Source organism: Rhododendron vialii, chromosome 8a (genome assembly GCF_030253575.1).
Source record: "Rhododendron vialii isolate Sample 1 chromosome 8a, ASM3025357v1".
Classification (NCBI taxonomy): domain Eukaryota; kingdom Viridiplantae; phylum Streptophyta; class Magnoliopsida; order Ericales; family Ericaceae; genus Rhododendron; species Rhododendron vialii.
Genome location: NC_080564.1, coordinates 11,031,637 through 11,058,356, shown reverse-complemented (window position 1 = coordinate 11,058,356; position 26,720 = coordinate 11,031,637). Strand labels below are relative to the sequence as shown.

The window sequence follows — 26,720 nt, the reverse complement described above, 5'->3', positions numbered from 1 at the left end:
TGTTTTTTTTTTTTTAAACTTTTACTAACTTTTTTTTGTTTTACTTTTAGTTATTTTTTGTTTTACTTTTAAAAGACTTCTTACTATAAAGAAATTTCAATAACATAAAGAAATTTACTCATATATATAATATTAAATAATTTAAAAATACATATAAAGCGTAAAAAAATAAGTGTTCCAATTTTTAATTCGTTTGAACCGGTGCGAATATCTTATTTTTCTTATCATTTCATCCTAAATGGTCGTAATGAATTTTTGGCTCTAAGGCCTTTTAATGAGCACCCTGAGAGAGACCTGAAACTAAATAATAAGTCTTAGGGTACTTGTTGAAAGGCCTTTGAGCCAAAAATTCATTATGATCATTGAAGACAAAATGATAAAAAAAATAAGATCTTTGCATCGATTCAACCGGATTGAAAATTGGAACACTTAAATAATATTAAATAAATAAAAATGAAAAAAGATATAAAAATTATTAAGTAAATAAATAAAAAATAAAAAAATTCCGTGGGTTGAATTATTGCCGGGTATAATATTAAATAATTTAAAAATACATATAACGAGTAAAAAAATAAGTGTTCCGATTTTTAATTCGTTTGAACCGGTGCGAAGATCTTATTTTTCTTATTATTTCATCCTAAATGGTCGTAATGAATTTTTGGCTCTAAGGCCTTTCAATGAGCACCCTAAGAGAAACCTGAAACTAAATAATAAGTCTTAGGGTACTTGTTGAAAGACCTTCGAGCCAAAAATTCATTATGATCATTGAAGACAAAATGATAAAAAAAACAAGATCTTTGCATCGATTCAATCGGATTGAAATTTGGAACACTTAAATAATATTAAATAAATAAAAATGAAAAAAGATATAAAAGTTACTATTAAGTAAATAAATAAAAAATAAGAAAATGGCATGGGTTGACTGGGTTGAATATTGCCGGGGGTAGTTTGGTCCGGGGGGTGGGGTCGCCCGGGGGGAGGGGTGGGTTGGGGGGTGTCAGGGGGGGCGCCCAAAGAGATTTGCGACTTCCAAACATGGTTTGACACGAGCCTTCCCTTGTAACATTACTGTTTGTGCATCACCTTCCACCATGTACGAGCTTCCATTGGAACAAGCTGAGCAATTCAGTGTGATTCGAAAACCTTCTGCTTCCGCCATTTCTGGCACCCCAGAGTATTCCCCACACGATCACGGATAACCAGTCCCATACCCCCCTTTCGTATTCCCACATCATCAAAAGTGAAAAGCCCCATCCACATTAATCTTCAAAATTTCAGGTTATGGTGACCTCCACTGATCACTGCTTGTCCAATTCACCACCTGAAACATAAATAAATGGCAATCCGAAGGGTTTTGAGGTGAATTTCATGGAGGTCAAATATTCCAAACGTTAGGGCTATTGGATGGTTTGTTCGGTCGTTAATTTTAGGATTTCGAAATTAATTGAGGTGTGTGCAAAGTGGTCCGAATATCCAATAGTATAAAAGAAAAATACAAATAAATCACATGACGGGGTTGTTTCACTTTTTTTTTTTTTTTTTTTGCATTTGTTAGTTTAGAGTCAAATTTTTCTGAATTATTACTCCGTCTCGTTGAGAAAGATCAGTAAAGTAAAAATTTTATAACTTTTACCCAAATATTTTTTGGATTAATTCCCAAATGTTAGTTTTGAGTCAATTTTTTTTTTTCCAAAATTATAACTTTACCCAAATGTTAGTTTTGAGTCAAACAAAATATCCAGATAAAAGTTATTAAAATGGACGATCATTGAACATAAGTGAAAGAAGGTGAGTCGGTGATAATTAAAATGGACGCTCATTTATTAGGAGTAGTTACTTGAGTGACAAGTCTAATGTAAACTTTTGCAACTAGTTTGGGATTTCAAATCAGACACACACGATCCACGGGATATCTCGTACGGAGTTTTTTTTTTTTGATCCGCGGATCTCTCGTATCTTTTAATCGCAACGTCTCTCTCTCTCTCTCTCTCTCTCTCTCTCTCTCCAATTCTTGTTCGGTGTGTAGATAAACACTCCTTCGGATCCTCTAATCCTCCCCCACGCTCTCACGCCGTTTCTTTTCCGAATTTCAAAACTCTCTCTCTCTACAATGTCGACGTTCTCACTCCTCTCTCTCTTGACGCCTCTCTGCGATTCCTCTAGCAAGCCATTCTCTCTCTCCTTCTCCAGATTCGTTGAATTTTGTTGTCTGTATCTGATGGAATTGCTTCGAGCGATGAGTGCATCTACTTTCTTGATTTCTCATACTCCTATGCATGCCTATAGTTTTTGTTTTTAGTTTCTCATATGCGTCGATTTCTCATGCTTTCACTACAACTTAGGTGCGTGTATATATAATTTATATAGGGCTGCTGCTGCTTCTTCATCTTCATCTTCATTTTTTTTTTTTAATTACTGTTTTTAACGTTATGTTCATGCGGCATTAACCTATCGGCTGTCACATGTATCACGTTTTTGCTTATTATGTGTTTCTGTTTTTGTTTTTCGTTGAGGAAAATTTCCGTTTCATTATTTTTTGGTTTCTTTTCTATTTCAGGTTGATGCAAACAGAGAGAGCAAAAACTTTAGCCCCTTTGCAGTTCTGGACTAAGGCCCTTTGAAGCCCGATGACTATCTGGCTTGGATGTTCTTTTCCAGCTTTATTTTTTGGGTAATTAGTAAATGGCTTACAGGTAGTGTTAGGGAAATATGTTGTGGATTTTATTTTCATAGATTAGTTTCCTCGTGCTCGGCGGCTGTATAGCGAGATCCATAGCTGGCGGCCGGAAAACTTAAGCGCTCCCAGTGCTGTCGAAGTACATGGTTCCGATCCTCATTTTGGCTAAGGGAGAGAACCTAAGGACGTCGAGGGAGGCGGCGATAGTGGTGCCGTAGAGGTACGGGCAGCCGTCACCTATTGCAGGAAGGAAGGAGCCGTCGCCAAGCACGAGGAAGCTGTCGATTTCGCCGGGGAGGAGGTTGTCCGGCGGGATTAGGGTTTCGCCCTTCGGGTTGGATTCGGCTTATAAGAAGAAGATGGCGAGCATAGCTGCTGGGATTTCAAAGGTTTCGGGGGCACTTGTGGGGTCGGGGAAGGGGAGTAGGAATAATTGGGATGGGTTACCGGTGGAGTTGGTCGGTCGCAGCCTCTGTTGAGGTGAAAGAGAAGGGTTCTACCAAGAACAAGCCAGATTTGCAAGCTATTTTGCGAACTCAAGTAATTTGATCAGCACTTGTTCTTTTCCTGTTTCGTGATTTTGTGATCAACATTTGTTGTTTGCCTGTTTCGTGATGTTTTGTACTGCTTGAGATATAAGATATTTTGAGAGAAGGGCTTAGTTTTGTTGCACTATAGTAGTTTTGTAGCACTGTAATAGTTTTGAGAACAGACGAGGAGGACAAAAATTAGTCCCCTGTACTCTACTAGATTAAGTAAGCTTTGTTCATGATGAGGTTCATTGGGGAAACTGATGAGAGAATATTACTTCAGTTTTCAGCCACAAAACTTCTTGAATTTCAGTCAATGTATTGGAAAGCAGCACCTATGAGTTAAAAGGCATTCTCCTTAGACTTCTTGATCATCCTATCGTTATTGTAGTTTTCCTACTTGTTGGTACTTAAGGCATTCTCCTTAGATATGACTGAACTATTAAGTATCTCAGTTTATTCTCTATAGTATACGCATGTACTACCTGACAAAATGTTATGATTTCTTGTCTGCATTTGTATCCTTTCTGTTTACAGCTACTTGTTTTAACTGAAAGAATCTAACTTAGAATATGTTGACTGAGTGAGTTTTAGTCTTCAGTCTCTAGCCCTTACATGTAAGCAGCTGTAACTTTGACTTTATTATAGGCAACCTTACGAATTGCAGCTATGGCTGGAACAAATGAGTTTCATCAAAATATATTTCCTGTCCCAAAAAGATTATATAATACTAAAGATAGGCAGATAGAGGGAACAAATGGTAGGAAGGAAACAAAGCAATTCGAATGAAAAGAGCTTGCCTATGTTTAAACAGATGAAGTGAAATCAGCTGCTACCATGCAGACTAACTTTGGTGCCGAAAATCCTGCAGCTGTTGAAGGGCCTGTTATTCTAGATGAGAAAAATACTACTGTCAACCATATTGGTAATGCAGTCACCTCCTCCTCTGGTCCTTTACTTATAACTGGTAATGAAAACAGGACATATGACGAATATCATGAACGTGTTGAGCAGGAGTGGCATGACGCAGAAATTGCATGTTTTGTTAGTAAGGAAAATGCTTCTGACGAAGGTCCTGTAAGTGCTGTCAATACTTCTGGTGGATTTGATTCCTTTCTTGATCTTTGGGATACAGCCCAAGAATTCTATTTTGACATTCACTTTAGCAAAAGACAGAAGGGGAATTCCAGTGTCCCTTTTGAAATACACGGCATAGCAATCTGTTGGGAAAATTCTCCAGTGTACTATGTCAATCTTCCTAAGGATCTATTTTGGTTTAAGAGAAGGAATGATACCTTGTCCATGATTATTTCTGGTGATGGTGATGATGTTTTGGCACCGAAGCATTGGTTTGAATTTGCAATGCAAAAATGGAATAGGATTGTAATGATCATGGAGAGAAAAGATGTGAAAAAGTTTACTTGGAACTTAAAAGTTCAGATTCAGGTGTTTAAAGTTCCTGCTGTTTCCATTCAGAGATTAGGTAGCCTGAATCTTGCTGTGAAAACTTTGGGTCTTGAACTTCTTGACAGCTCATACCAATGTTCTAAAAATTGCTAGGCGCTAGTCGGGCGGAAGAGGGGCGCCTAGTGCCTAGGTGTTGACTAGTCGGCCGCCTAGCACCTAGGTGGGGCCTAGGCGCCCGACTAGTTAGCTGTCTAATCTAGGCGTTGAACCACCGCCTAGCACCTAGGCGGGGAGTAATTGGCCTAGGCGGCCGACTTTTAGAACACTGGCTCATACTATGTGTTGTCCCCGCTTTTCGTATGGGATGGACTCGACATGTGCATTGTAGCATGGATCTTGTGGCCTGACGAGGAGAGAAGCTCCAACTCCAATCTGGAAAAGGCAAGTTTCGTTATTTATCAACTACGATATTGCTTTTGGTTGACATAATTGTCTTAGGTTAAGGGAAATTCTGTTTGGTAAATGTTGCATCTTTGAGACGCAACCAAAACATGACTATTTCTGATGAAGCATTTAAAAACTTGTCATGATTTGAGTTGGTTGATGAAGTTGTGACTGCTAGCATAGGAAGTTAAGAAAAGGTTATCTAGTGAGGCTGCAACGGCTGCTAGTCGGAGTGGTAGATGGAAAAATCAGATGCGCATAGCTGCACATAATGGTTGCTGCTGTAGAGTTGCGCAAACCCGAGCCTTATATTCTGTTCTCTGGAAATTGCTAATTTCTGAAGAACTAGTTGAAGCCCTTCTTAGCATTGAGATCCCACTGGTGAGAATTCTCAGGTCACCTACTCTAAATAATGTATCTTGTTCTTGTACACCTTTATTTGAGGTTTTCCTTTAAACTTTGAGCAAAGAATAGATGGCCGAACTGAAGTATCTTGAGTGAAACATATGTGTATGGAGTCTATGGACCACTGGTAACACCGTTTATCTCTAGCGGATATGCTCTAGAGGATGCTTTCTTGTTGTTGGAAACTAATGAGATCCCTATTATCAATTAAATGACATAGAACTTTCTGATATGTTTCATTTTTTTTCACTGATTTCATTTGAAGACATACTTTCTTGGGAGAAACCCTATTGTGTTCGGTTTTTGCATCACTGAAGGCCTGCAATATTTTGAGTGGAATGCTAGAGAAAACCTATCTTTTAGTTAAAACTAAGTCTAGGCAATTTTCTTTTAAATCTTTCCAACTTGTTTCACTCTTGAAAGTGTGGCATCATGTATGAGCCTATGGAGTTGTGTAGTTATTCTTGTCATTTCCTTTATGCTTTAAAGAATTAATGTAGGTGTGTTATGAATGTGAAGTGTGTACATGTTTATTCAGGTGAACATTCTTGCGGACATGGAGGTGTGGGGAATAGGTGTTGACATGTAGGGATGCCTTCAGGTGCGCCAAGTGTTAGGGAGAAAAGGAGAAAACTAAGGTATCTTGAGAAGGAAGCTGACAGACTGGCTGGTATTGCAGAAAACCATTTATTTATTCTTTTCTTTGTCTCGATGGCTAAATCCTGTGAAGTGAACTGGCGAAGGACCTTGTGCATATTTTTCTCTTGCAGAATGGATTTACATAATTTTAGCAGGTTTCTTGTGAACTCAAAGAAAATAGATAGTAACACAGGATGTGCTATTTCTTGGGAAATATTTCTCTAGAGTGCTCATGTTGGATCTTCAAAAGAATGTCTGTGCATATATTTTGCTAAAATTTGTTTGGATCTGCTGTAACTTTGGAATTCGTGAAATCAATAGCTTAGGATGGTTCATGACAATTTGAAAATGTTATATTATAAATTTGTGTGCTTTATTGTGCTGCTAAGATCATAGCCGAAAACCCCCTTTGTGTTCAATAATTAGTGTAAATATTTATGTAATTCTGGAGCTTGGACATTCCATATTGCTTTGAAAGTAATTGATATCAGTGTGCAGCTTGATATTTCATTGCCCTTGGTGCCTGTTTCTCCTTTCGCTCCCTTTATACATTCTTGTACCAAAAAGAATTTGTTTTTGTTTCAGGCATGAGCATCCTAGTATTCCGGTCATAAAAGAGTACCGATCTTTGGCAAAGCTACTAAACTGTACCTTGGGATCAATTTGTTCGCTCGCTAGGCTTTCAATTAGGACACAGAAATACACGCTTCATGGCTATTGGCTCCAAACATCAACAGAAACTAGACGACTTTCAATGGAGGAATCTAATCTTCAGGTTTTGTTCTTTATCCCCTTCATTTTCCTTCTTGTGCTAGTAGAAACTAATAGCTAGTGCAATGAATTATGTATAAGTGTGTTGAGCACATGGTTGAATTCGAAAATGACAAAGATGGAGATGATCAAATGTAGATCGTTATTGTATAAATGCTCGTGACTTTTTTCTCCCTACTGAGGTAACGTGATTCTCCGATTGTGAGTTGAAGCAACAATATATGGTACTAATACATATGTATTTAAGGCTCAGCAATTGCTTTGTGGTTCATTTAGCTTCCTCAAATGTTTTTGCAGCATAATTGGTTTCTATTAGCCGCAGATTATTCTCAAATAGAACTGAGAATAATGGCTCACTTTTCCAAAGACACTGCACTAATCGAACTCCTCAGTAAAAGCTATGGTGATATCTTCTCCATGATAGCAGCGAAATGGACTGAGAAAGAGGAATCTATTGTTACCTCCCAAGAACGAGATCAAACCAAAAGATTAGTTTACGGTATATTCCTGTATGGAATTGGTTCTAATACCCTTTCTGAACAACTGAACTACTGTTTAGATTACGCTACTGAGAAAATTCAGAATTTTAAAAGGTGTTTTCCTGGTGTTCCTTCTTGGCTTCAGGAAGCTGTCACATCTTGTCGTCAAAAAGGGTTAAGTTAATATTTTGCTGGTTTCTATTCATTTGTTGTCCAAGTTTTTTTGCAAATATATTGCAAAAATTATAGGAGCATTCTGAGTGTGAGCTTAAGAAACTTTGAATTGGCCCTTGCAAATACCAGTTCTGTTTTAGTCAGTTGTTGATACATCTCTTTCTTCAAGGTCATGCTTGACATTTTTCTGTTCTGTATGCTACATTCTTTCAGTTCTTTTCTCCATAAAAACTTCATGAGAATTTATCTTGTTTTTGTCTTGATATATCTGTCATCTTTCTCCTATGCATCTTGTAATTTCAGAATCATTTGCTTGTTTATTGACCAAATGATCTATTATTTATCGATCTTGTGCTTCTGCAGATATGTGAAGACCCTTACAGGAAGAAAGTGTTTCTAGCAAAAATTAAACTTGGAAAGGTCTAAAGCTCAGAGACAAGCTGTCAATTCTATTTGTCAGGTAGTGTTTATTGTTATTGTTTATGCGTGGACAGGGATTGTGGAGGACTGGGGTGGAGGATTTTGTTTTTAAAGGGGGAGAAGAAAAAGTTTAGTATGCGATTGCTTCTTTCCAGGGATCTGCTGCTGACATCATCAAAATTGCAATGATCAATATACATTCTCTGATTGTTGGAGAAGTCGACGATTCCGATGCGGCAACAGTTGCAGCAAAATTTCACATGCTTAGGGGCCGCTGCGGAATCCTTTTGCAGGTAGCTTTTTGATTGCTTCATGTTATTTGTTTGTTTATTTGAGGAAGTATTCCTCGCCGTCTGCTTTTCCTAAAATGAACTGCTAAATAGCACAGCATTGACAAGAAGAATCTTGCCCGTGACAGGGTGCTTCTATAGTATGCAATGAGTTCTAAAAGTTATGAAGTATTTCCCATGTTCTGTTGACTTCTCATTCAAATATATGTAGGGTGAGCTGTGGCCATCATGGAATTGGCACACCATTTGTGCCTGCTTTTCTTAGTCTTAACATATTTGCGAAGTTTTGTTGTATGCTAAATATCAATTGTAGTTCTTCATAACAGTGGCTTCCACTCCCCTTTCCCCAATCTTCAGAAATTCACGGGAGGCCTAGCTAGAAGTAGCAGTAGTGTGGAGGAAACCGGATACAGCTCTGGATAGGGCATTTTGCTATGTATGCTACATGGATAAATCTGTGGTTGTTTTGGAGAGCATGTTGGAGGGCTAGCCATAATACTATCATGGCAGTGATGCATGGTTTTTGAGTGAACTAGGGTGGCGTCTTAGATTGATTCAGCCATAATAGGAGTCATTGGCTTTCTGGACTTCTCATAGAAATGAGGCAATTTAGCCGTTTTGTCAAGCTCATTGATCCCTCACCCTGGATAACTACTCCAATATAACTTACTCAAACATGTTCCTCTAATTGGAAAGAAATGCTATATCGTCTGTCTTTGTCATTTCTGTGTCTTATTTTAAGCACTTGCCCGGTCCTTACTGATTCTATTCTATTTCAGTCACCTGAAGGTTGAGAGGGGATCTTTTTCTGGCATAAATGTAACATATGATGTTCACCTTTGCTTTCCAGGTACAAGATGAATTAGTACTGGAAGCAGATCCTTCCGTCCTAAAGGAAGCTGGGTGGTTGCTTCAAATGAGCATAGAGAGAGCTGCGTCGCTTCTCGGTGAAATCGCCTTATGTATTTCTTGCTGTCTTCTCCTTGTTGCTAGTTCATTTTCCCCAGCGATTGTTGGGATCTTTTGGATGTTAGGGAATGCTAATATGCTATACCATCTTTGTGCAATCGTGTCATGCTTGCCTCCTTTGTAGCCTTATTTCTTTAAATTATCTTACTTTGTCTTCCAGTTCCTTTGTGGGTCAAAATGAAGGTTGGGAGAGCATGGGGATCTTTGGAGCCTTTCCTGGCTGAACAAAATGAACAAGGAGTTACGGTCCCAAATTCTTAGGGTGTGTGATCTTTTCAGATAAATATACTGGTTGATATGGTGTGGAAACAGAATTTTGGGCCAATGCCTGTAGTGGCAATTACTATACTCTGGCATTCTGGAGTGCATCTTTATCATTGATTTATGGTGAAAGCAGCCCTATATTCTGCTCAAAGAAATTTGTTGGCCTGGGCAAAGGACTGGGAAAGCAGCATTGCCTGATGGACTGGAATTCACTAGTACTTGGTTTTCCTTGACTTGTGTTGCAGCGATGACAGCTGAAACTTTGTGTCAGCTCATGCAACCCATAACGGAATTAAGTAATTGGCTTGTACAACCCAACCATTAGTCTTGTCAAAATGGTAGACGGTAGGTCAACATATGGTTTTCTTCTTGTGCATGCTGATGCCATGGTATGTCACTTTCCTGCGATTCTGAATTTATCAGTCCTAGGAGAAGTTTCTGGATTTTGACCAACACTTGCAGAAAGCTGGTTATTTTGGGGGTTGAGCTGTTGTAGAGTGGGGGTGTTTCGTACTGTTTGATTTCCAATCATTGCAAATGGATTGCTATTCAATGTCTCATCTTGGCTGGGAGGGCAATTTACGTTGAGCATACTAAATCTCTTTGTCTTGGTTAAGGACATTAAAAACAAGTGTGAAATTGGCATCATTAAGTACTGAGGAATAAACTTATGTCTGGTAGGAGCATTGGTAACTGCAACAATCATGCCCGATAGTGGCAGTTGTTCTTGTGTTGTAACAGAACAAATCAGAGTGATTTAACCCTGAAGTGGATACAGTCTACTGCTCCAATCCGCTTTTGCAAAGTTTTGGACTGCAAATAGATGCAGCGCATTTTGGATTAAGCAGACAGGGATTTTCCAGATAAACATTATCAAGGGACAATTATCTTGGTTTATGAGGTTCTGTACTTTTTTTTTCTAAAATGTTCTTACCATCCTAGGATTTCAAGCTGGCATTGCAATCTTTGATATCGCTTGGGAAACTGTTAAATTAGGCATGCAGATAAGATGGTATTAGTGTCGCTGGGCCCACAAGAATGGATTAACAGGAGTGTCTCAAATAACCTACGTCAATCCTTATAGTTGTGGTAGGTGATTTGTTTATGCATGAATTTTTCAGTGTTGATCTACGAGACTTTAGAATTCAGATCTCCATGCTGATAACAGGAGTTTCAGCCATTTGCTGACCTCAACCTTCTGTTATAATCAAGTTTCAGAAGGTTGTGTCGAAGCCATGATTGTGAGGTCGAAGATGGATAGAGAATTCATCAATGCTGTCAATTAATCAGTTGAGATAGCTTGGAGATAGGTATACATGGTTAAAACTGGAAACACTTTTGAATTTCTCTTACATCTGATGTTTCTTATATCACCATGTTTGTATTGCTTGATCAATCGCCCCCCTTCTTTACTTTCTTCCCCTTCTCTCTTTCTCTCCTGTGTCTTAGTTTAGCCAATTTATTGTGGGTCTTGTTAACATATGCCCCCTAGGCATATGATAGAGACTATATATTCTCCTTCATTTATGGTTTTTCTGCATAGGAAATCTAAGTTTGAAACACTAGCCATAAACTCTTCATTAATTGTTTTTGAAAGGATCAATCGAGAGAGACCGTTGTCAGCGTTTCTTAATTTTAGTCAAGGAGTTGTCAAGAGATCTCATATGGATAGTGCTCCAAATATGAGTTATGAGTGTTCATTACAAGAGAGTACGAATTGATGGATGATAATAATGAGTTCCCGGCTACGGCTGATTTGGAAATTGGTATGAATTGCGGATTTGTCAAAGAGTTAGGAACATATAGAAAACTCATAACTGGATAGGTCCATAAGTCATCTCTTATTATGGCTTGGATAGTTCTTGATTTCTGGATGTGTTTAGATTTGGCATGAATGACACATGTGGAATTATCAAATAGTTAGGAACATTTGCATAACTTCGTAAGTCTTAACTTTATAGGCCTCCATGTTCGTTTTAGCTCATTAGAGAATGTTACTATGTTTGGCAAACATTAGCTAACGAATATGACAAATCAAGATTAGCATATGCAATTTGTTTATCGTTAAGGTTCCAGTCTTTGTTTATGTCTACGTTGACTGATTCATTTGTTTCTATTTTCCTACCTTGTTTCTATTTTCCTACCTTGTTTCTAATGCTCTTTCCCATTTCTTAACTTTTTACATGTTCTTTCAAGTGTGATCATATTCTTTGATCTGGAGGGGAATACGGTTATTAGGGTACAGGAAAACAGAGCTTTTTTTCTTTATGATCATCGTGTTACTGACACGGATATGGTTGAGGCTGAGGTATTCCCTGCCATATTTATTTCAACTTTTGAACATGGCCTTTTTGAAGCTGAACAGTACTTCTTTTTAAAATGTTTAGGCAAGTATGTTATGGAGCACATGTGTGACCGAGCCTTTAAATTGTGTGTTGTGTGTGGAACATTTTTTCTAATACCTTGTAATGCATAACCTTAAAGTCAATTTAATTGCCCAGGTGATAATGGGAGCTGATCATTCTATGTATTGATTGGAGAATGTTTGGTTGTCCTTTTGGGTCCACGATTCGCTGTTTGTGTATCCTCTTAGGATAATTCGCAATCGTTTTATAGCAATTTACTTTAATTCTCTCCTTTCTATGCCTTTTCCCTTTGTCATGGTATTAGTAGGCAATGTTCTAATAGTCTCTAGGCACTAGTCAGGCGATCAGGCACCTTCGAGCGGTTAATCGGATTAATCGGTGCATATTAATTAGTAATTGGCGATTAATCGTTAGTCGAACCTAATCGGATAGCTCCGCCAACGATTTTAATCAGCAATTAGTTCCTTGTTTTAGAACACTGTAACAGTAGGCAGAGAAAGACACTTTTAAAGATACTCTTGCTGTTATGACTAGAGAAAGAAAGCTCTCCCTGAAAATTAGTGCATGGGATTTTATATCTCATAGGAACTTGTTTTTATTCTACTCTATGCCAGATTAGTTGAGCTTTCTTCAAAGAAAATTGCCTCAGCACCCACTAATAAGCATGGCATCAAATAACTGAAGTCAGAAAGGGCTTGGAAGCTGACAATGAAGGTAATCAGAGAGCAGCCACTGAACTGATGAATCAGGAAGCAAGCATTAGATTAATTCTTGTAGTCAGCATGGGGATTTCTCAACCCTCAATTGGATGTTTGGTTTATGTCCAGTTACAGTGCGTCTTGTTCCGTTTGTCTTCTAGTTCTCGTAGGAATGGTCAACTAAAGTTATTAGTTCCCAAGGTAGAATTCTGTTAGTTGTACATACCCATAAAAATGTTTGAATTTCCCTAGCTTTGTATAGGACTGATGTTGCATTTAAAAAAAAACCTTTTTCGCTTCATGAGAATCGTTTAATGTTTATTTGAATTGATAGTTTCATGCTTGAACAGTTCATGGAAAGAGTATTTTGTGTCAGCACTCTCGAGCCAATTGGTTTTTCGTAGGATGAAAATAAAGTGAAAGGTACTTCGCCAACCAAGTTCTTCATTTGTTCATGTATTATTTCCAAACAAGAGTAACTATATATCTGACAGAGGTGGGATTGAGCCGCCATTTAGGGTACCCCACTAGTGCTCCCATACAGCCAAACAAATCTCGGTTTCACATGGCGATAACTGTCTAAAGCGTGCATTTAATATTGCTACAACCCAGACACAGGTACAAAGTATTGTTACCTTCTTCATTCCAAACAAACTTCAAACCAGTAATAGAACTGCCTTGAAAATTTGCTTCTTCCAAAATTTACTCTTGCAATCTTGATGTGCATTTATTTACATTTGCTTTTAGGTTGAGAAACGTTGGCCTTGTTTTGGTTGGTAAGCGAAGAAGCCATTTTGGCTGGAGTGTACCAAAATATCCCTACCTTTTAAAGATTAGCTTCCTTTGGATTCTGGACTTTTGGGTAATTTCATGGGTCTTGCGCGTACTATTCATGCACCGTTGATGTTTTTTCCAAATTACTTTAATGGTGTTTTCAACTTTCAATGTTTTCCTTTTGTGTCCTGCAGAGACCCGTACCTAATTTCTATTTATTTTATCTAGTAATGCAATTACGTGTTATTATAATTAATTATAATTATATTGTGAGCGAGAACTTTTAATTTTCATGTATATATATGTTTGGTTGAGCGGGCAGAGTTTGTGGGCCACTAGATGAGAGTGTTCAAGGACCCACGTTGGGCAACTTTTATGAGTAGTTCTATTTATTTTTATAGCTCTTGGGGTATTAGTGTAGGTACTTAAAATTATAGGGGATTGCTTAAATGCCTTAGTAACTAGAGGGGTGTGTAGTGTAAATTTTACACTTAGAAAACCAATTGAGATCTGGAGGAGACCCGACCTCCCTTTTTTTTTTTTTTTTTCCATTTCTTTTTCTGCTGGTTTGTTCCCCCCCCCCTCCCCCCCCTGCTCTCTCTCCGCATACAACTTCTTTCCATTCTAGCAATCAAGACTTGGGAAATTTTGTAGCAAGGCTAGGAGAAAGAGCACCTTTGGAGGGTTTCAACAAGTCAACTTGGGGCACCTAGGGTTTGTTTGCATTTTGGGGGTTCTCTCATTGAGGTAGGAATTCATGCTAAATGTGAGTGTGTAATGTGTTGATATACATGTATAATGAGTTTGATTATTCTTTTGGCACCATCAATCTTGCCCTAATCTCATATTTTGTATAGTAGTTGCAAGAACACTTGTTTTGTTGGGTTATCTTATTCTATTTGTATGCTTTTTATAGTTTGAGCTCGGTTTTATTGAAATGAAGGATATGGAAATTGGTTTCAAGTAGTTAAGTGACTGGATATTATTAATGTTTATTTTTTTTAATAAAGTTTAATGCTTATGGCTTGAATTGCTCTCTTTTGATAATTGATTTCGTTGTAGCGGTTTATTTTGTGGAGTACTTATAAAAATCGCTATAGTACCCCAACATGTACTTGTGATTATGTTGAGTGTATATTTTATAGAACTAGCTTGATAAATGTCTTTTGAATAGATTGTTTTGATGGATTTTTGGATTGGTTATTTGAGGGCTTTGATGGGTTTTATTTGATTTGGACCATAGTGTCGTTACTTGCGAGTTAGAATTGTTTGGTTTTGTTTTGGTTTGGGGGTTTTGAGTGGGGTCGCCGGAGAACTTGGGTCAATATGACGCCGTCGGTTGGGGTAGGTTGCTTTGTCCTTTGGGTTAGTAGCCCGTAAATTGCAGTTGAGCTGGAACATGTTTAGTACTGTTGCTGGGGTGTGTGCGAGTCGGCGGACAACTCTTGAACTTAAAGGATATGGGGTTGAGTGTGTTTGAGGCTTAATGGGTTGAATGGACTTTGAGATATTGAGTTGTGTTATTTTTGTTCCTTTTATATATATGGAGAGAGTTTCATGAGTTTGCAAAGCTATGAAGTTTGATTTTCCTTCAGTCTCGGTGGTTTATTACTACTCCCTCCGTCCCCTTTTTAAAGTCCAGTATTCTATTTTGGGCTGTCCCTTAATAAGTGTCCATTTTGTAAAGTTAGTGGGTAAAAATTGGTACATTTTCCATTTTGCCCCTAAAAATAGATTCCATTTTGAAAAGTTAGTGAGTAAAAGTGTAATGATAATGTTTCCATAGAGGGTAAATAGGGAAAGTGGAGGTAAAAGTTGATATGAAAGGGGTAATGATGATGTTTTCTTAATAAGTTGGAGTTACGAAGCATGACATTTAAAAAGGGACGGAGGGAGTAGTTGTTTGGTTTCGGCAAGAGGATGAAAGCTTGACTATAATTATGTTAGAACCTATATGTACATGCCTATGTGATTGTGTAGTCTAGTATATCACCTTTACATGTTCATATCTATTCGTTTAGCATATTTCCTGTACGAGTTGTGGCCCATGTTGTTGTTAACCCAAATTTTCAGGTGAAGCGATGGATTCTATGAGATGAAAATTTTTAAGTTAATTATGCATTTGAGAAGCTTTATTGATGTATTAATTTGTAGTATGAGATTGTAGGACAAATGATTTGGCATTTCCTTTGCGGTTTGTAATAAGTTTTATCACATATTTTGCTCTCTTAAACTTGGAATGTGAACTTAAACTTGTATATTTTTGTTAACTTTTATTTTACATTGAAAATGTAAATCTATTAAATTGAGAGAATAGGGTTTGAATGTGTATAAGATATAGTGTATTTTGATTTTTTTTTAATAAAAAGGCGGGTCGTTATAGAATGGTATCAGAGCTATAGGTTTGAAAACCTAGGAACCGTGGGAGGAGACTTAGTCTCATTTGGGCACCTTTCTTTTCTTATGTTTGTTTGATGTGATATGTGCTTATTGTCAAATTGTGTTTTTGGGCTATGCGCTTGGAGTTCTAGGTTAGAATACCTTAGGGCTGTGGGGAGAGGCTTAACCTCATTGGGGTCGTTACATTGTGCTTAGGACAAAAAAATAATTTGTTTATGTGCTTATGTACGAGTGAATAGCAGAAGTTAACTATTTGCTAGGTGGAATACTACGTGTTTACATGCTAAGTGTTTGATAGCTTTACCATCATAGGCCTTGTAATATCCCTTCCCTTGGTTCACTTCGTTCTTATTATGGCTTGGATAGTTCCTGATTTTTGGATGAGTTGAGATTTGGTATGAATGTTAGCATGTGGATTTATAAAATAGTTTTAGACTACATTAGTGGTGCAGGTTTCCAAGAATCACGACACCACTAATGGATGAAGAATTAGAATCAAATTCATCCAGCTGTACGGGAAGAATGAGACTGATGGAAAAAGGGAAATACATTTGGCAAGATACAGAGAACAATTTCAATAAGCAATGAATTGAATTTACAGATTAGAACAATCAGAAGGGAAATGATTTTGTTAGTTGTTTCTATTTTTTTTTTCTTTTGTTTTTTCTCGTGTCCTGTGATTTGGGTTAGTTTTGATTCTTCTGGGTTTTGAAGGGATTTCAGATGCTTAAATTGACACAGCTCCAGCTGTTACAAAACTGCTTCAATCATTCCCAACTGCTTTAGTGAAGGGCATTTTTCAAGTTCTAGTCGGTAAATCAAGTAAACCAATTTCTTGGATCTGTTGTCAACTTCTTTTCTTATTTTGTTCATTTTAGGTTTCGGGACCATGTTTGGTTGGTGGATATGAGGGAAAAGACAACGGGAGAATAGCAATTGGAGGAAAAAAGAAAGGTATTTAAACCATTTCATTGTCTAGTATTTGAATTCGAGTAAACAAAAACCAATATCAGAAAACAAAAATGCTATTACGAGTTCAATTAACTGCATGCTTTGTGTAGTTATTATACTGGATAGAATGTTTTTGTACGTTTTTTATTTTTTGGTTCTTGATTCAAAAGGATAAGTTGAATTTGATTGATTGATCATATGCATATTGTAGTAATCAATTTTTTTTTTCCTCTGTTGGGTTAGAAAGATCAGATGAAAACTTATTTTGACATTTATCCTTCACTCTTATACTTTTGGAGATTTTGGTCTCTTATTTAACTTAGGTCCCTATTATGATTTGGAAAATTGGTGAATTTGATTGATTACTGATTATTTTTTATGGTGGTTTTGAATTTGTATCGATAATTTGCAAGCGCCCCCCGCCCCCCCACTCTCTCTCTCTCTCTCTCACCTTGGCAAATAGGAACCGATGGCTGCCGAAGAAGACGATGAAGGGAGAAATGAAGTGAAATGGAGAGGTCCACTAACCTTATTAGCAGCAGTTACCTTAACAGGTTGTGTGTGTGTGAGAGAGAGCCGGGGTGGGGGGAGCGAGTGCAGGAGTTGGAGATCGTTGTCAGTGTTTCTTAATTTAATTTTAGTCAAGGAGTTGTCAAGAGATCTCATATGGATAGTGCTCCAAATATGAGTTCATTACAAGAGAGGACGAATTGATGGATGATAATAATGAGGTAATTCCCAACTCCGGCTGATTTGGAAATTGGTGCGAATATTTATCCTTCACTAATATACTTTTGGAGATTTTTGTCTTTGATTTTAACTTAGGTCCCTATTATGATTTGGAAACTTGGTGAATTTGTTTGATTTTGGTCTTGGAGTTCCCGGCTCCGGCTGATTTGGAAATTGGTGTGAATTTGGGAATTTGGATTTGTCAAAGAGTTAGGAACATATGGAAAACTTATAACTGGATAGGTCCATAAGTCATCTCTGTTTATGGTTGGGATAGTTCCTAATTTCCGGATGAGTTGAGATTTGGCATGAATATCAGTATGTGGATTTATCAAATAATTGGGAACATGTGCATAATTTCTTCAGTCTTAACTTTATAGGTCTGTATGTTCATCCTAGCTCATCAGAGAATGTTACTATGTTTGGCAAACATTAGCTAACAAATATGACAAATCAAGACTAGCGTATGCAATTTGTTTATTGTTAAGGGTCCAGTTTTTGTTTATGTCTTTTTGTTTCCATTTTTCTACGTACTTTCTAATGCTCTTTCCCATTTGTTAACTTTTTGCATGTTCTTTCAAGTGTGATCGTATTCTTTCATCTAGGGGGAATGCGATTATTAGGGTACAGGAGAACAGAGCTTTTTCTTTCTGATCATCACGTGTTACTACCACAGATATGTTTAAGGTTGAGATATTTTCTCCTAAGAAGTTACAACGGGCTCTCACATCGGCGGAAGCAGATATCAAAAATAAAAAATCAAGAAGCTTTAGCAAAAGAGGGAAGTGATGCTGGAATGAGCCACATGAGTTTTAGAAAGGTAAGTTCCCTACCATATTTATTTTATTTTTTAATGAAAGCTTTGGAGAAAAAGGAGAACCCAAATTAGGTTTCTCTCTCACACATTGTAGTTATATGGATAATGGTACAAGTACAAATATACCCATATGTAACAAATACATAACATAATAAACCCTAACTTAACACTCCCCCTCAAGTTGGTGCGAAGATATCTATCAAGCCCAACTTGAAAATAATGCGGTGAAAAATCTTACTACTAAGTCCTTTCGTAAATATATCAGCTAACTGGTCCTCAGATCTTACAAGCGACATACATATCAAATCCTTCCCTAGCTTCTCCTTGATGAAATGCCGATCAATTTCTATATGCTTCGATCCATCATGTTGCACAGGATTGTGAGCAATATTGATAGCAACTTTGTTGTCACAATAAAGTTTCATAGGACAAATTCCCGAATCCTTCAACAAGGTTTGGAGCCACAAAAGTTCACACACACCATGAGCTATAGCCCTATATTCAGCTTCTGTAATGGATCTAGCTACTGCTGACTGCTTCTTACTTCACCAAGTAACCAGATTTCCTCCAAAGAAGGTGCAATGGTCAGAATTAGAGTGCCTATCATCCACTGAACCAACCCAGCATCAATAAATGCTTCCAACGTGACCATGGTTGGAGAACAAAATTCGTTTACCTGGAGCTGATTTGAGATATCTCAAAATACGATAAATGGCATCCAAGTGCACTATACGTGGCTCATGCATAAATTGGCTAACACTCCAACGGCATATGTAGTATCTGGTCTAGTGTGAGATAAGTATATCAGACGGCCCACAAGTTTGTGATATCTCTCCTTATCTGTATGTTCCCCAACATCTCCACTAAGATGATGATTAGCCTCAATGGGTGAGTCTGCTGGTTTGCATCTCAACATACCTGTTTCTTCCAAAAGATCAAGAATATACCTCTTTTGGGAGATAAAAATGCCCTTATCTAATCCACCTCTATCCCAAGAAAGTATCTCAATGATCCCAAGTCTTTAATCCACATAGACAATAAGAATAACAATCTTATCATTACCTCCTTTGATGAACATAGTATGATCTGCATGACTTTGCCTATATCCAAATCTCAACATAGCTTTGAGATAACTGTCAATCCAAGCTCTAGCTTTAATCCATAGAGAGCCTTTCTTAATTTACACACCTTCCCTTCGGTTACAAAGGAAGAGAAACCTGGTGGTATATCCATGTACACTTCTTCTAAGTCACTGTGAAGAAATGTTTTTTTTTTTACATCAAATTGTTGAAGAGGTCAATTCAAAATAGCAACACAAGAGAGCAAGGTCCGATTAGAGTTCATCTTTGCTACCGGAGCAAAGGTTTCCTCATAGTCAATACCGGAGCATCAATATCATTATAAACAATAAGGGATGGTTCGTTACAAGATGAGTCTGCTGAAGAGTCAGAAACTAGAATAGGTGATAGTGATTGGCAAGGTGGCATTGCACAAGTAAGCTGTGTCTTTTTCTGTCAAGAATACCTCTGCAGGTTAGGCAAACTATGCAGGTTAGGCCTATCATCATCTTGGCCACCAATGTCATGTTCTGCTTTTTCTTCAGATATTGGTTCTTTTCTAGAGTTATCCTTCTCCACCTCACCATGACAATGTTGTGGGAAGTTAGACCATGACTCTTGATTATGGGGTGTAAACATCTCTTCCTCCCTAAATTTATTTATTAAATATTTTCTTAATGTGAAATGAATTTTACGAGCAATGGATTCTTTTTTTATATAGTTGTGCATATAAATGTGTGGACATTCACTTGATCGTATTCGAATTAGTGGGCCTTTGATCAAGTGTGTTGAAAGACTCATCTATTGTGTAACTAGTGTTAGAAATTTTTTAGAGGTAATTACTTAATTAAGTGTTAGTTTAAGGGGCCCTAGTGCAATGACTTATGACATGGAAAGAAGAGGAATGATAACTAATAACTTGGAGGGTGTATAGTGTAGATTTTCTACACTTGGCATATTTCAGCTGAGAACAAAAGTTCTCTCTGGGCAATTTCATTTTTGCCCCCCCCCCCCCGCCCGCTCTCTCTCTCTCTCTCTCTCTCACATACACACACAACCAAACCCCAAATCCCCTTCCGTTATTCATTTTTCTTGGGTATTTTGCTTCTACATCAAGAAAACTTGGAGGGATCAAGGGATTTCAAGCTTGTGGGTTCTCAATCATTATCATCTCACTCATCTCTCTTGTGCTAAACATTGGAGGTAGGGTTTTCTACTAATTACCTTAAAAATGCAAGCGGTATGTTTGAGAATTAATTATTTTCATGTGTTTAAGTAGTATGTTGATCTATGAGAAAAGCCCTAATTTGAGTGATTGCGTAAACTACATATTTTTACTTGTAGATTAAAATTGATGGATCTAGTGTTCGATTGAGTGTGGTGAAAATATTATGCCTAGGGTGTTTGTGGTTGGTAATATTGGTTTATATTTAATGGGTTGATAATGGATATACTAGTTTAGGGTACATGGATAAATTGTTTGTAATTTTTTTTTTTTGAAGAGCACATTTATTTATTTTTTTGGTAGTTGATATGGATTTATCTCTTGTTGACATAATTGATAAGTTGTTGAAGAGTAGGGTTAATAAGGTATAGACATTTAGGGGGTGATTGGGAGCCTACTTTTTGGCTTTTTATTTTCAGTTTTTTAGCTTTTTGGATTATGACCAGAATGTATTTTGAGTATGGTAGAGTGTTTGAGAGATTTGTGCAGAATGTATTTTGAAATTGTAGTAGTGCTTGGTAGATGATTGTTGAAAATGAATTATGGGTTGCATTTTTACCATATTGCCCTTTGTCTTCTTAAAACAGTCACATGAGTTTTTTTGTTTAATTTTTGTTTACTTTATTATTGAATAGTTTTTATGGACTGTTTATTGAAGTGTAGCTTTGTTTCATGTTAAAAAACACAGCCAAGTGGAGGGGCAAATTTGGTAAAATGAAGGGAGTATTATGTGTATTTTCGTAATAGAAACTCAAAATCCGAAAATGAGAATCCGAAAAACTCCTCTGACCCAGATTTTGGTTTTTGGCTCCTAAACCCATAATCCGAAAATCTATTCTCCCAAAATCCATTTTGAAAATCAGTTGCCAAACACTCAAAATCTGAAAATGGGAATCCAAAAATCCGAAAATTTGGTTGCCAAACACCCCCTTATATACCTGTGTTTAGTGCTTCTTGTATTTGGAAGGAAGGGTTAAGATTCATGTTGATACATGTTTTTACTTATTCAAATTGATTTGGGATTTGATACCTGATATTTGGGCTAGTGAGCCATTCATTGGCGGTTGAGTACTTGGCCATTTTTTGCTCGTTGTGTAGCCAGAAATATATGGATAATGAGTTATCTGTCAGTGTATTGTCTGTAAACCCGCACGGGATAAGATGCCCCATAGACCTTTGGGTTAATAGCCCATAAATTTAGATGATTTAGGGACCTAATCAATCGCCTAGGATTGGTACACAATTGTGATAACTTGAACCTTGGTCTTATGTGCTCTTATTTTCTCGTACTTAGTTTAATTTGTTGACTTATTTTATGTTTGAAGAATATTGGTTTCATCTTTTCGGGCTTGATTATATTCATTAAGAATTGTGTCTAGCTAGCATGAAATTGGAGCTTAGTAAAAAGGGATATTTGGTACGAGCATTCATATTTTTTAGATTTTACCTCAAGTATAGAAAAGTGACACTTAATTCCCATTAAGGAGAGTATGAAGGGCATTTTACCTCTAGGTCCAGAAAATAGAAAGTAATTCTCACCAAGTCTCCTCTAATTAACGAAACACTAAAATCCTATGAAAGTGCCTAAAACCCTAAACACTGAAAGTGCCTAACCCCTAGGGCACCCTATCAAGTGTCTAAACCCCAAGGTACCTTATAAAAATATCTAAACCCCTAGGTTACCTTATGAAAGTGTCTAAACCTCTAAAACCCTATAATAGGAAAGTGCACCCTAAAATCCCTATGAAAAAGTGCCTAAACCTAAACCCTAGGGTATTCCTAAAATCTAAAATATTAAGGTACCCTAAAACCTTAAAATCCTAGGGTACCCAAGGGTACTAGCTAGGGTACCATAAAACCCTAGCATACCCTAAAATCCTAGGGTGACACTTCCATTAATGGTAAATGTATTTTTGTAAAAGTGGATCTAGTGGTAATTAAGTATCAAACATGTCACTTGCATCTCTTTTACTTACTAGTAGATTATGTGTGGGTGGTCGTGCTCTCCCCTACCTTACCGGTTCGAAGGCCAAGGATACACTTTGATGGACACGGTGGTGGAGCTAACAGTTGTGTGTTTTAGATGAGCTGATATAAGTGTTGTTTTGTCTGGTTTTGAAGGCTATCTATTGACTACATGTATAGCTTTTTAACTTTGTTGGGCATGTAATGAAAAATATTAAATTCCACTCTAGAAATGTTTTGTTATGTTCTTTGGCATATATTTAACTTTATAAGCTTGGTTTGCAAGGCCTGCCATAAAACTTGATAACAATGGAGTTGGCTAATAAGTACGGAACTACTTTCATAATATATGTTTACGATTTTACGACTAATGAAAGTTCAATTCCATTAGCGCAGTGGCAAGAAATCAATGTAAATGAACAGGATACACACAAACACGCCACGAGTTATCTCTGTAGTGTACCATGTACCATTCTATCATCGGCACATTTTATGCTTCCTATGCTTCCTGTTTCCAAAGGATGCGACATGGGTAAGGGCATGGGATACGTGGTTGACACCCTACCAAATTTAACACTTGAATTCTCTATCTTGTACAATACTTGAAGAAAAAGAAGCCCACATTTGATAAGATAGGAGAGAGACATTTCTAGCCTCACTTGAATGAGAAATGAAAATTTCATATTTGTCAGAATCCCATTTGATTCAAGTACATTCTTAAATTGTTTACAACATAGTCCTCTAATATTATTTGTTGTACAACCAAGTAACTAGTGAGTGTCTAAAACGTGAACTCTTACCCATATCCAACTTTTGGATACATATTTCATTACACCCCACGTAGAACACTGATCTAGTAATTTGTTGGAGCCTAGCAACTCAAAATGCGTAACCCCAAGTAACTAGTTGTAGGCTTGTAGCCCACATGGTTTATCAAAATGCTTATCCCCAAGTAACTAGTGAAAATCTCCTGCAGAAGCTTGAACTTCGGTCTATAATTTTTGTGCTGGTGTTTTGTCCATTATGGCAGATGAATCAATTGGTGATTGGTGTGTAGCATGCAAATAAATTTTTGGACCTGTTTCTCTCAAAAAGACGAAACAAACGCCTTGGTCGTATGATTGATCGAGATGCACGGGCGTGCCAGGACCGTGACGTGATCCAAATATAAATTAGGCAAGAGAGCCTGATTCTGACTTTTGAACAAGCAGGACCCTAAGAAAATTGTCCAGATAAGGTGCTTTATGTCATCAAACACATTACATAGAGGCTGATAGAGCAAAAAAGAAGCATTGCGGGTGCCTTTATTGTCCTCTCTCTTATTGCAAAAAATAAGGGAATCCACTCAGATCGATTAAAATTCTCGTGCGTATAAGAAACATTTTCATGGCAAAAAGCCTATTCCTGAAATGGGTTGTTACTCGGCTTCCCAGAGCCTCTTTTCTTCTGAAAGCAGCTTGGCGAAGCGGATAAGAGCCGCTTCATTTGTACCTTCTCCTTGAACCTCATCAAACCTGCCCGTCTCCAAATTCACCCTTGAGACCGGCTTCTTTAGCAGCTCGTTTCCGATTTGCACAAGCTTCTGCAGATTCTCCATGGTTGCAATATCTACTGAAGATGCATCACCAGTTAATGTGTCGTCCTGTCCATCCAACATTAAGTTATTATTAGCGCAAAACATTAGGGAATGTACAAATTAAGTGAGCGGGAAAGATGAACTCATTGTTTCGATTCACTCCTATCAGCACGATTGTGACGCAGAATTTGTAGATTTCGATATTCTCGCCACATTGTGCTGCTGTAAGTGGAAATAGGATCTACCGTCAATGTACCTGAATTCGAAGGTAGTTCTTTTCGCAATGGAGGGATTGGAAGAGAGTGGAAACGTGAATATCAACCATATCTGAGTTTGCATCGCCGTATATATCAACCATTGGTGTCGCACCATTGTCATAAACCCAACTGAGCACACCCCATTTGGAGGCTTCAGCTGCACTATACTTTTCTTCTAGCTTGGGGGCTCCGGTACCCAATGATAGCACTAACATCCTGCTGCCCTCCATGGGTTTCATGTCAACAAACTTAAATTTCCCCTTCAGGATTTCTTTGGAAATGTAAGTTATGGCCATTAATGTCTGTGAATTTTGTCGACATTGTCTTGTTAGTAATGTTCTCGAAAGCAAATTTGTGATTTTTGTAACACTATAAAATCAAGTGCTCTTGAACTCACAGGATTATTTGCGGCTACCGCGCCATCGATAAGATCAAAACTTCGGGTCTTTCCGTTGCCATCCTTTGTCTCAAAGTAATGTGCTGGAAGAAACGTAGGTGCTGCAGAAGTGCCAAGGCAAATATCTGACAAGAGAGCATTCTTTGAAACATTTTCCTTTCCCTGTTAGGGAAATTTTAAATTATCTTAGACTACGTAAGTTTTAGAATTGTAGCTTTCAAAATTCCAAAAATAATGTGCAGAACTTGGATTTTTTGGTTCTAGGATCATACATCGTCAGTAGAGAAGATTATTGGCTGAAGTCGTTTGATGTCAAAAGTTGGTATGATCACACATCAGTTAGGGTTTGATTTATGGTGATGTTGCCTAGTAGCTCCTTGGTCAATGACCTCAGGTACTTCCCGTCATATTCAGGCCCGGTCACCGCGCCAAACAAGCTTGTAACCTTGGTGATAAAGTTGTTTCGGCTAATTAAGAAACACCATGCAGTTACTAATTCATTCACCAAAACACATGGTAAATTGTATTGACTTAGATAAGGATATCACTTTGCTGATCAAACAGTGATCAATACACCAAAGGGTCCGGTCAGTGGGTCATCAAGTTCAATCATAGCCATTGTGGGCTCACTCCGATCCCACAACAGTGATGAGAACCATTCATATTTTAGGTCTCTCAAATAAGTATGTTCCTTTAAAACTAAATTGTTTGGACAATAAGTAGTTCACCTTTTGTGTAAGACAAAATGGACGGCAAATGTAATCTTCAAACTTCCACCGTGCACTTCGTCTTCCACAAATGTTAATGGTTGACGTCTAATCGAGCTAATTTTTTTAAAAGGAAATATTTGAACTATAATATTAACGGTTTCAAGCTCAAAACTAGACGATAGTAGGATGAACCCATTAGTACAGGGAGAATGAAAATTTTCAGGGACAAAGAAACTTTCAGGAGAAACAAATTTTAAATTTCTCTAAATACAAAGTTAATTGTTATTCACCTGCTTTGTGGGAAGATTTTGGGACAGTTCTCCAAGTAGAAGTTGTTGATATCCTTGGCGACGTACATTGGGCGGTTGTCCTTGTTTGGAGCAGTAAGCATGGCGGTCACTAGACCACCGGTGCTAGTTCCAGCAATCACATCGAAATAGTCTGCAAGTCTCACATTGGCTCCATCCAATTCCTAGAAAAAGTTGATTTAAGAAAATGGGAAACCAAAAACAATTTCGACAAAGTCCATAAAACAGAAATCAAACTGAGGTCTGATGAACTAGCTAGTAGTACCTGAAGCTTCGATTCAAGGAAGCCAAGGATGGTGCCAGGAATAATTCCTCTAATGCCCCCTCCATCTATGCTTAACACTGTCGCCATTTTTCCTTTAGTAAGCCCTGAAGCCATTTGAGGTTGTAAAAATTGATGGACTACTGCTAGGAAAGTTATTGCAATGAAGAAATTTGTCTGTTGCTTATTAAGACGCATTTTTCAAGAGAACGAACTGATCAAGTGTTTATTATAACAATATAGAAGGAGAAGATGAGATGATCTGTACCCTGTTGATCGCTATGTATATATAATTCAGAATCTGTAACTGTTGTGGGAATTGTAAGCACACCATTATTGATTTCTGTCAAGCCCTCTAGTATTTACTTTGTATAGAATTGACTAGGGAACTTTGTCGGCTATTTCCTGAGCTTTTGTCGTGAACTGGAGATGTTGATCACGATTCTTCTTGTTATAATAATAGAGAGAGTAAGTTATTCACGGCTCCGTGCAATATTAGTCGTCCGTTTCGACAATCAATGGTCTGGATTTTAGAAAAATTATTCGCGAGAATAGTTTTTTTTAAAATTCGGACCATCCAAAACACTTTTGGACGCTCGCGATTGAGTGCCGTAAACTTTATTTATAGGTTGCTCCGTAAAGAAGTTTTTCTCAGAACAATATTAGGAATATTATGTTACCAAGTTTTCTAGGTTTTATTATTGTATTTTCTATTTAGTTTAGGATTTTATTTATGTTTCCCTAATTAGTCTATGATT

At 37.5% G+C, this 26,720-nt stretch overlaps 1 protein-coding gene and 1 pseudogene across 1 annotated transcript; one reads left to right on the top strand and one right to left on the bottom strand.

The window, feature by feature from the left end:
* Window positions 1–1,986: 1,986 nt before the first annotated feature.
* LOC131336592 (helicase and polymerase-containing protein TEBICHI-like) lies at window positions 1,987–5,306 on the top strand. The gene is made up of 4 exons (XM_058372486.1): window positions 1,987–3,217; window positions 4,079–4,132; window positions 4,222–5,059; window positions 5,246–5,306. The coding sequence occupies exons 2-3, from the start codon at window positions 4,103–4,105 to the stop codon at window positions 4,765–4,767; spliced, it is 576 nt and encodes a 191-aa protein (XP_058228469.1). The 5' UTR covers window positions 1,987–3,217; window positions 4,079–4,102; the 3' UTR covers window positions 4,768–5,059; window positions 5,246–5,306.
* An 18,422-nt stretch (window positions 5,307–23,728) lies between these two features.
* Window positions 23,729–26,274, bottom strand: LOC131336584 (patatin-like protein 2; annotated as a pseudogene).
* Between the last annotated feature and the right edge of the window lie 446 nt (window positions 26,275–26,720).

Bases quoted from the DNA above. Each gene is read 5' to 3' on its own strand.
- LOC131336592 (XM_058372486.1), top strand. From the start codon at position 4,103: ATGAGAAAAATACTACTGTCAACCATATTG. The intron at 4,133-4,221 runs GTAATGCAGTCA...CGTGTTGAGCAG, and splicing joins TACTACTGTCAACCATATTG to GAGTGGCATGACGCAGAAAT.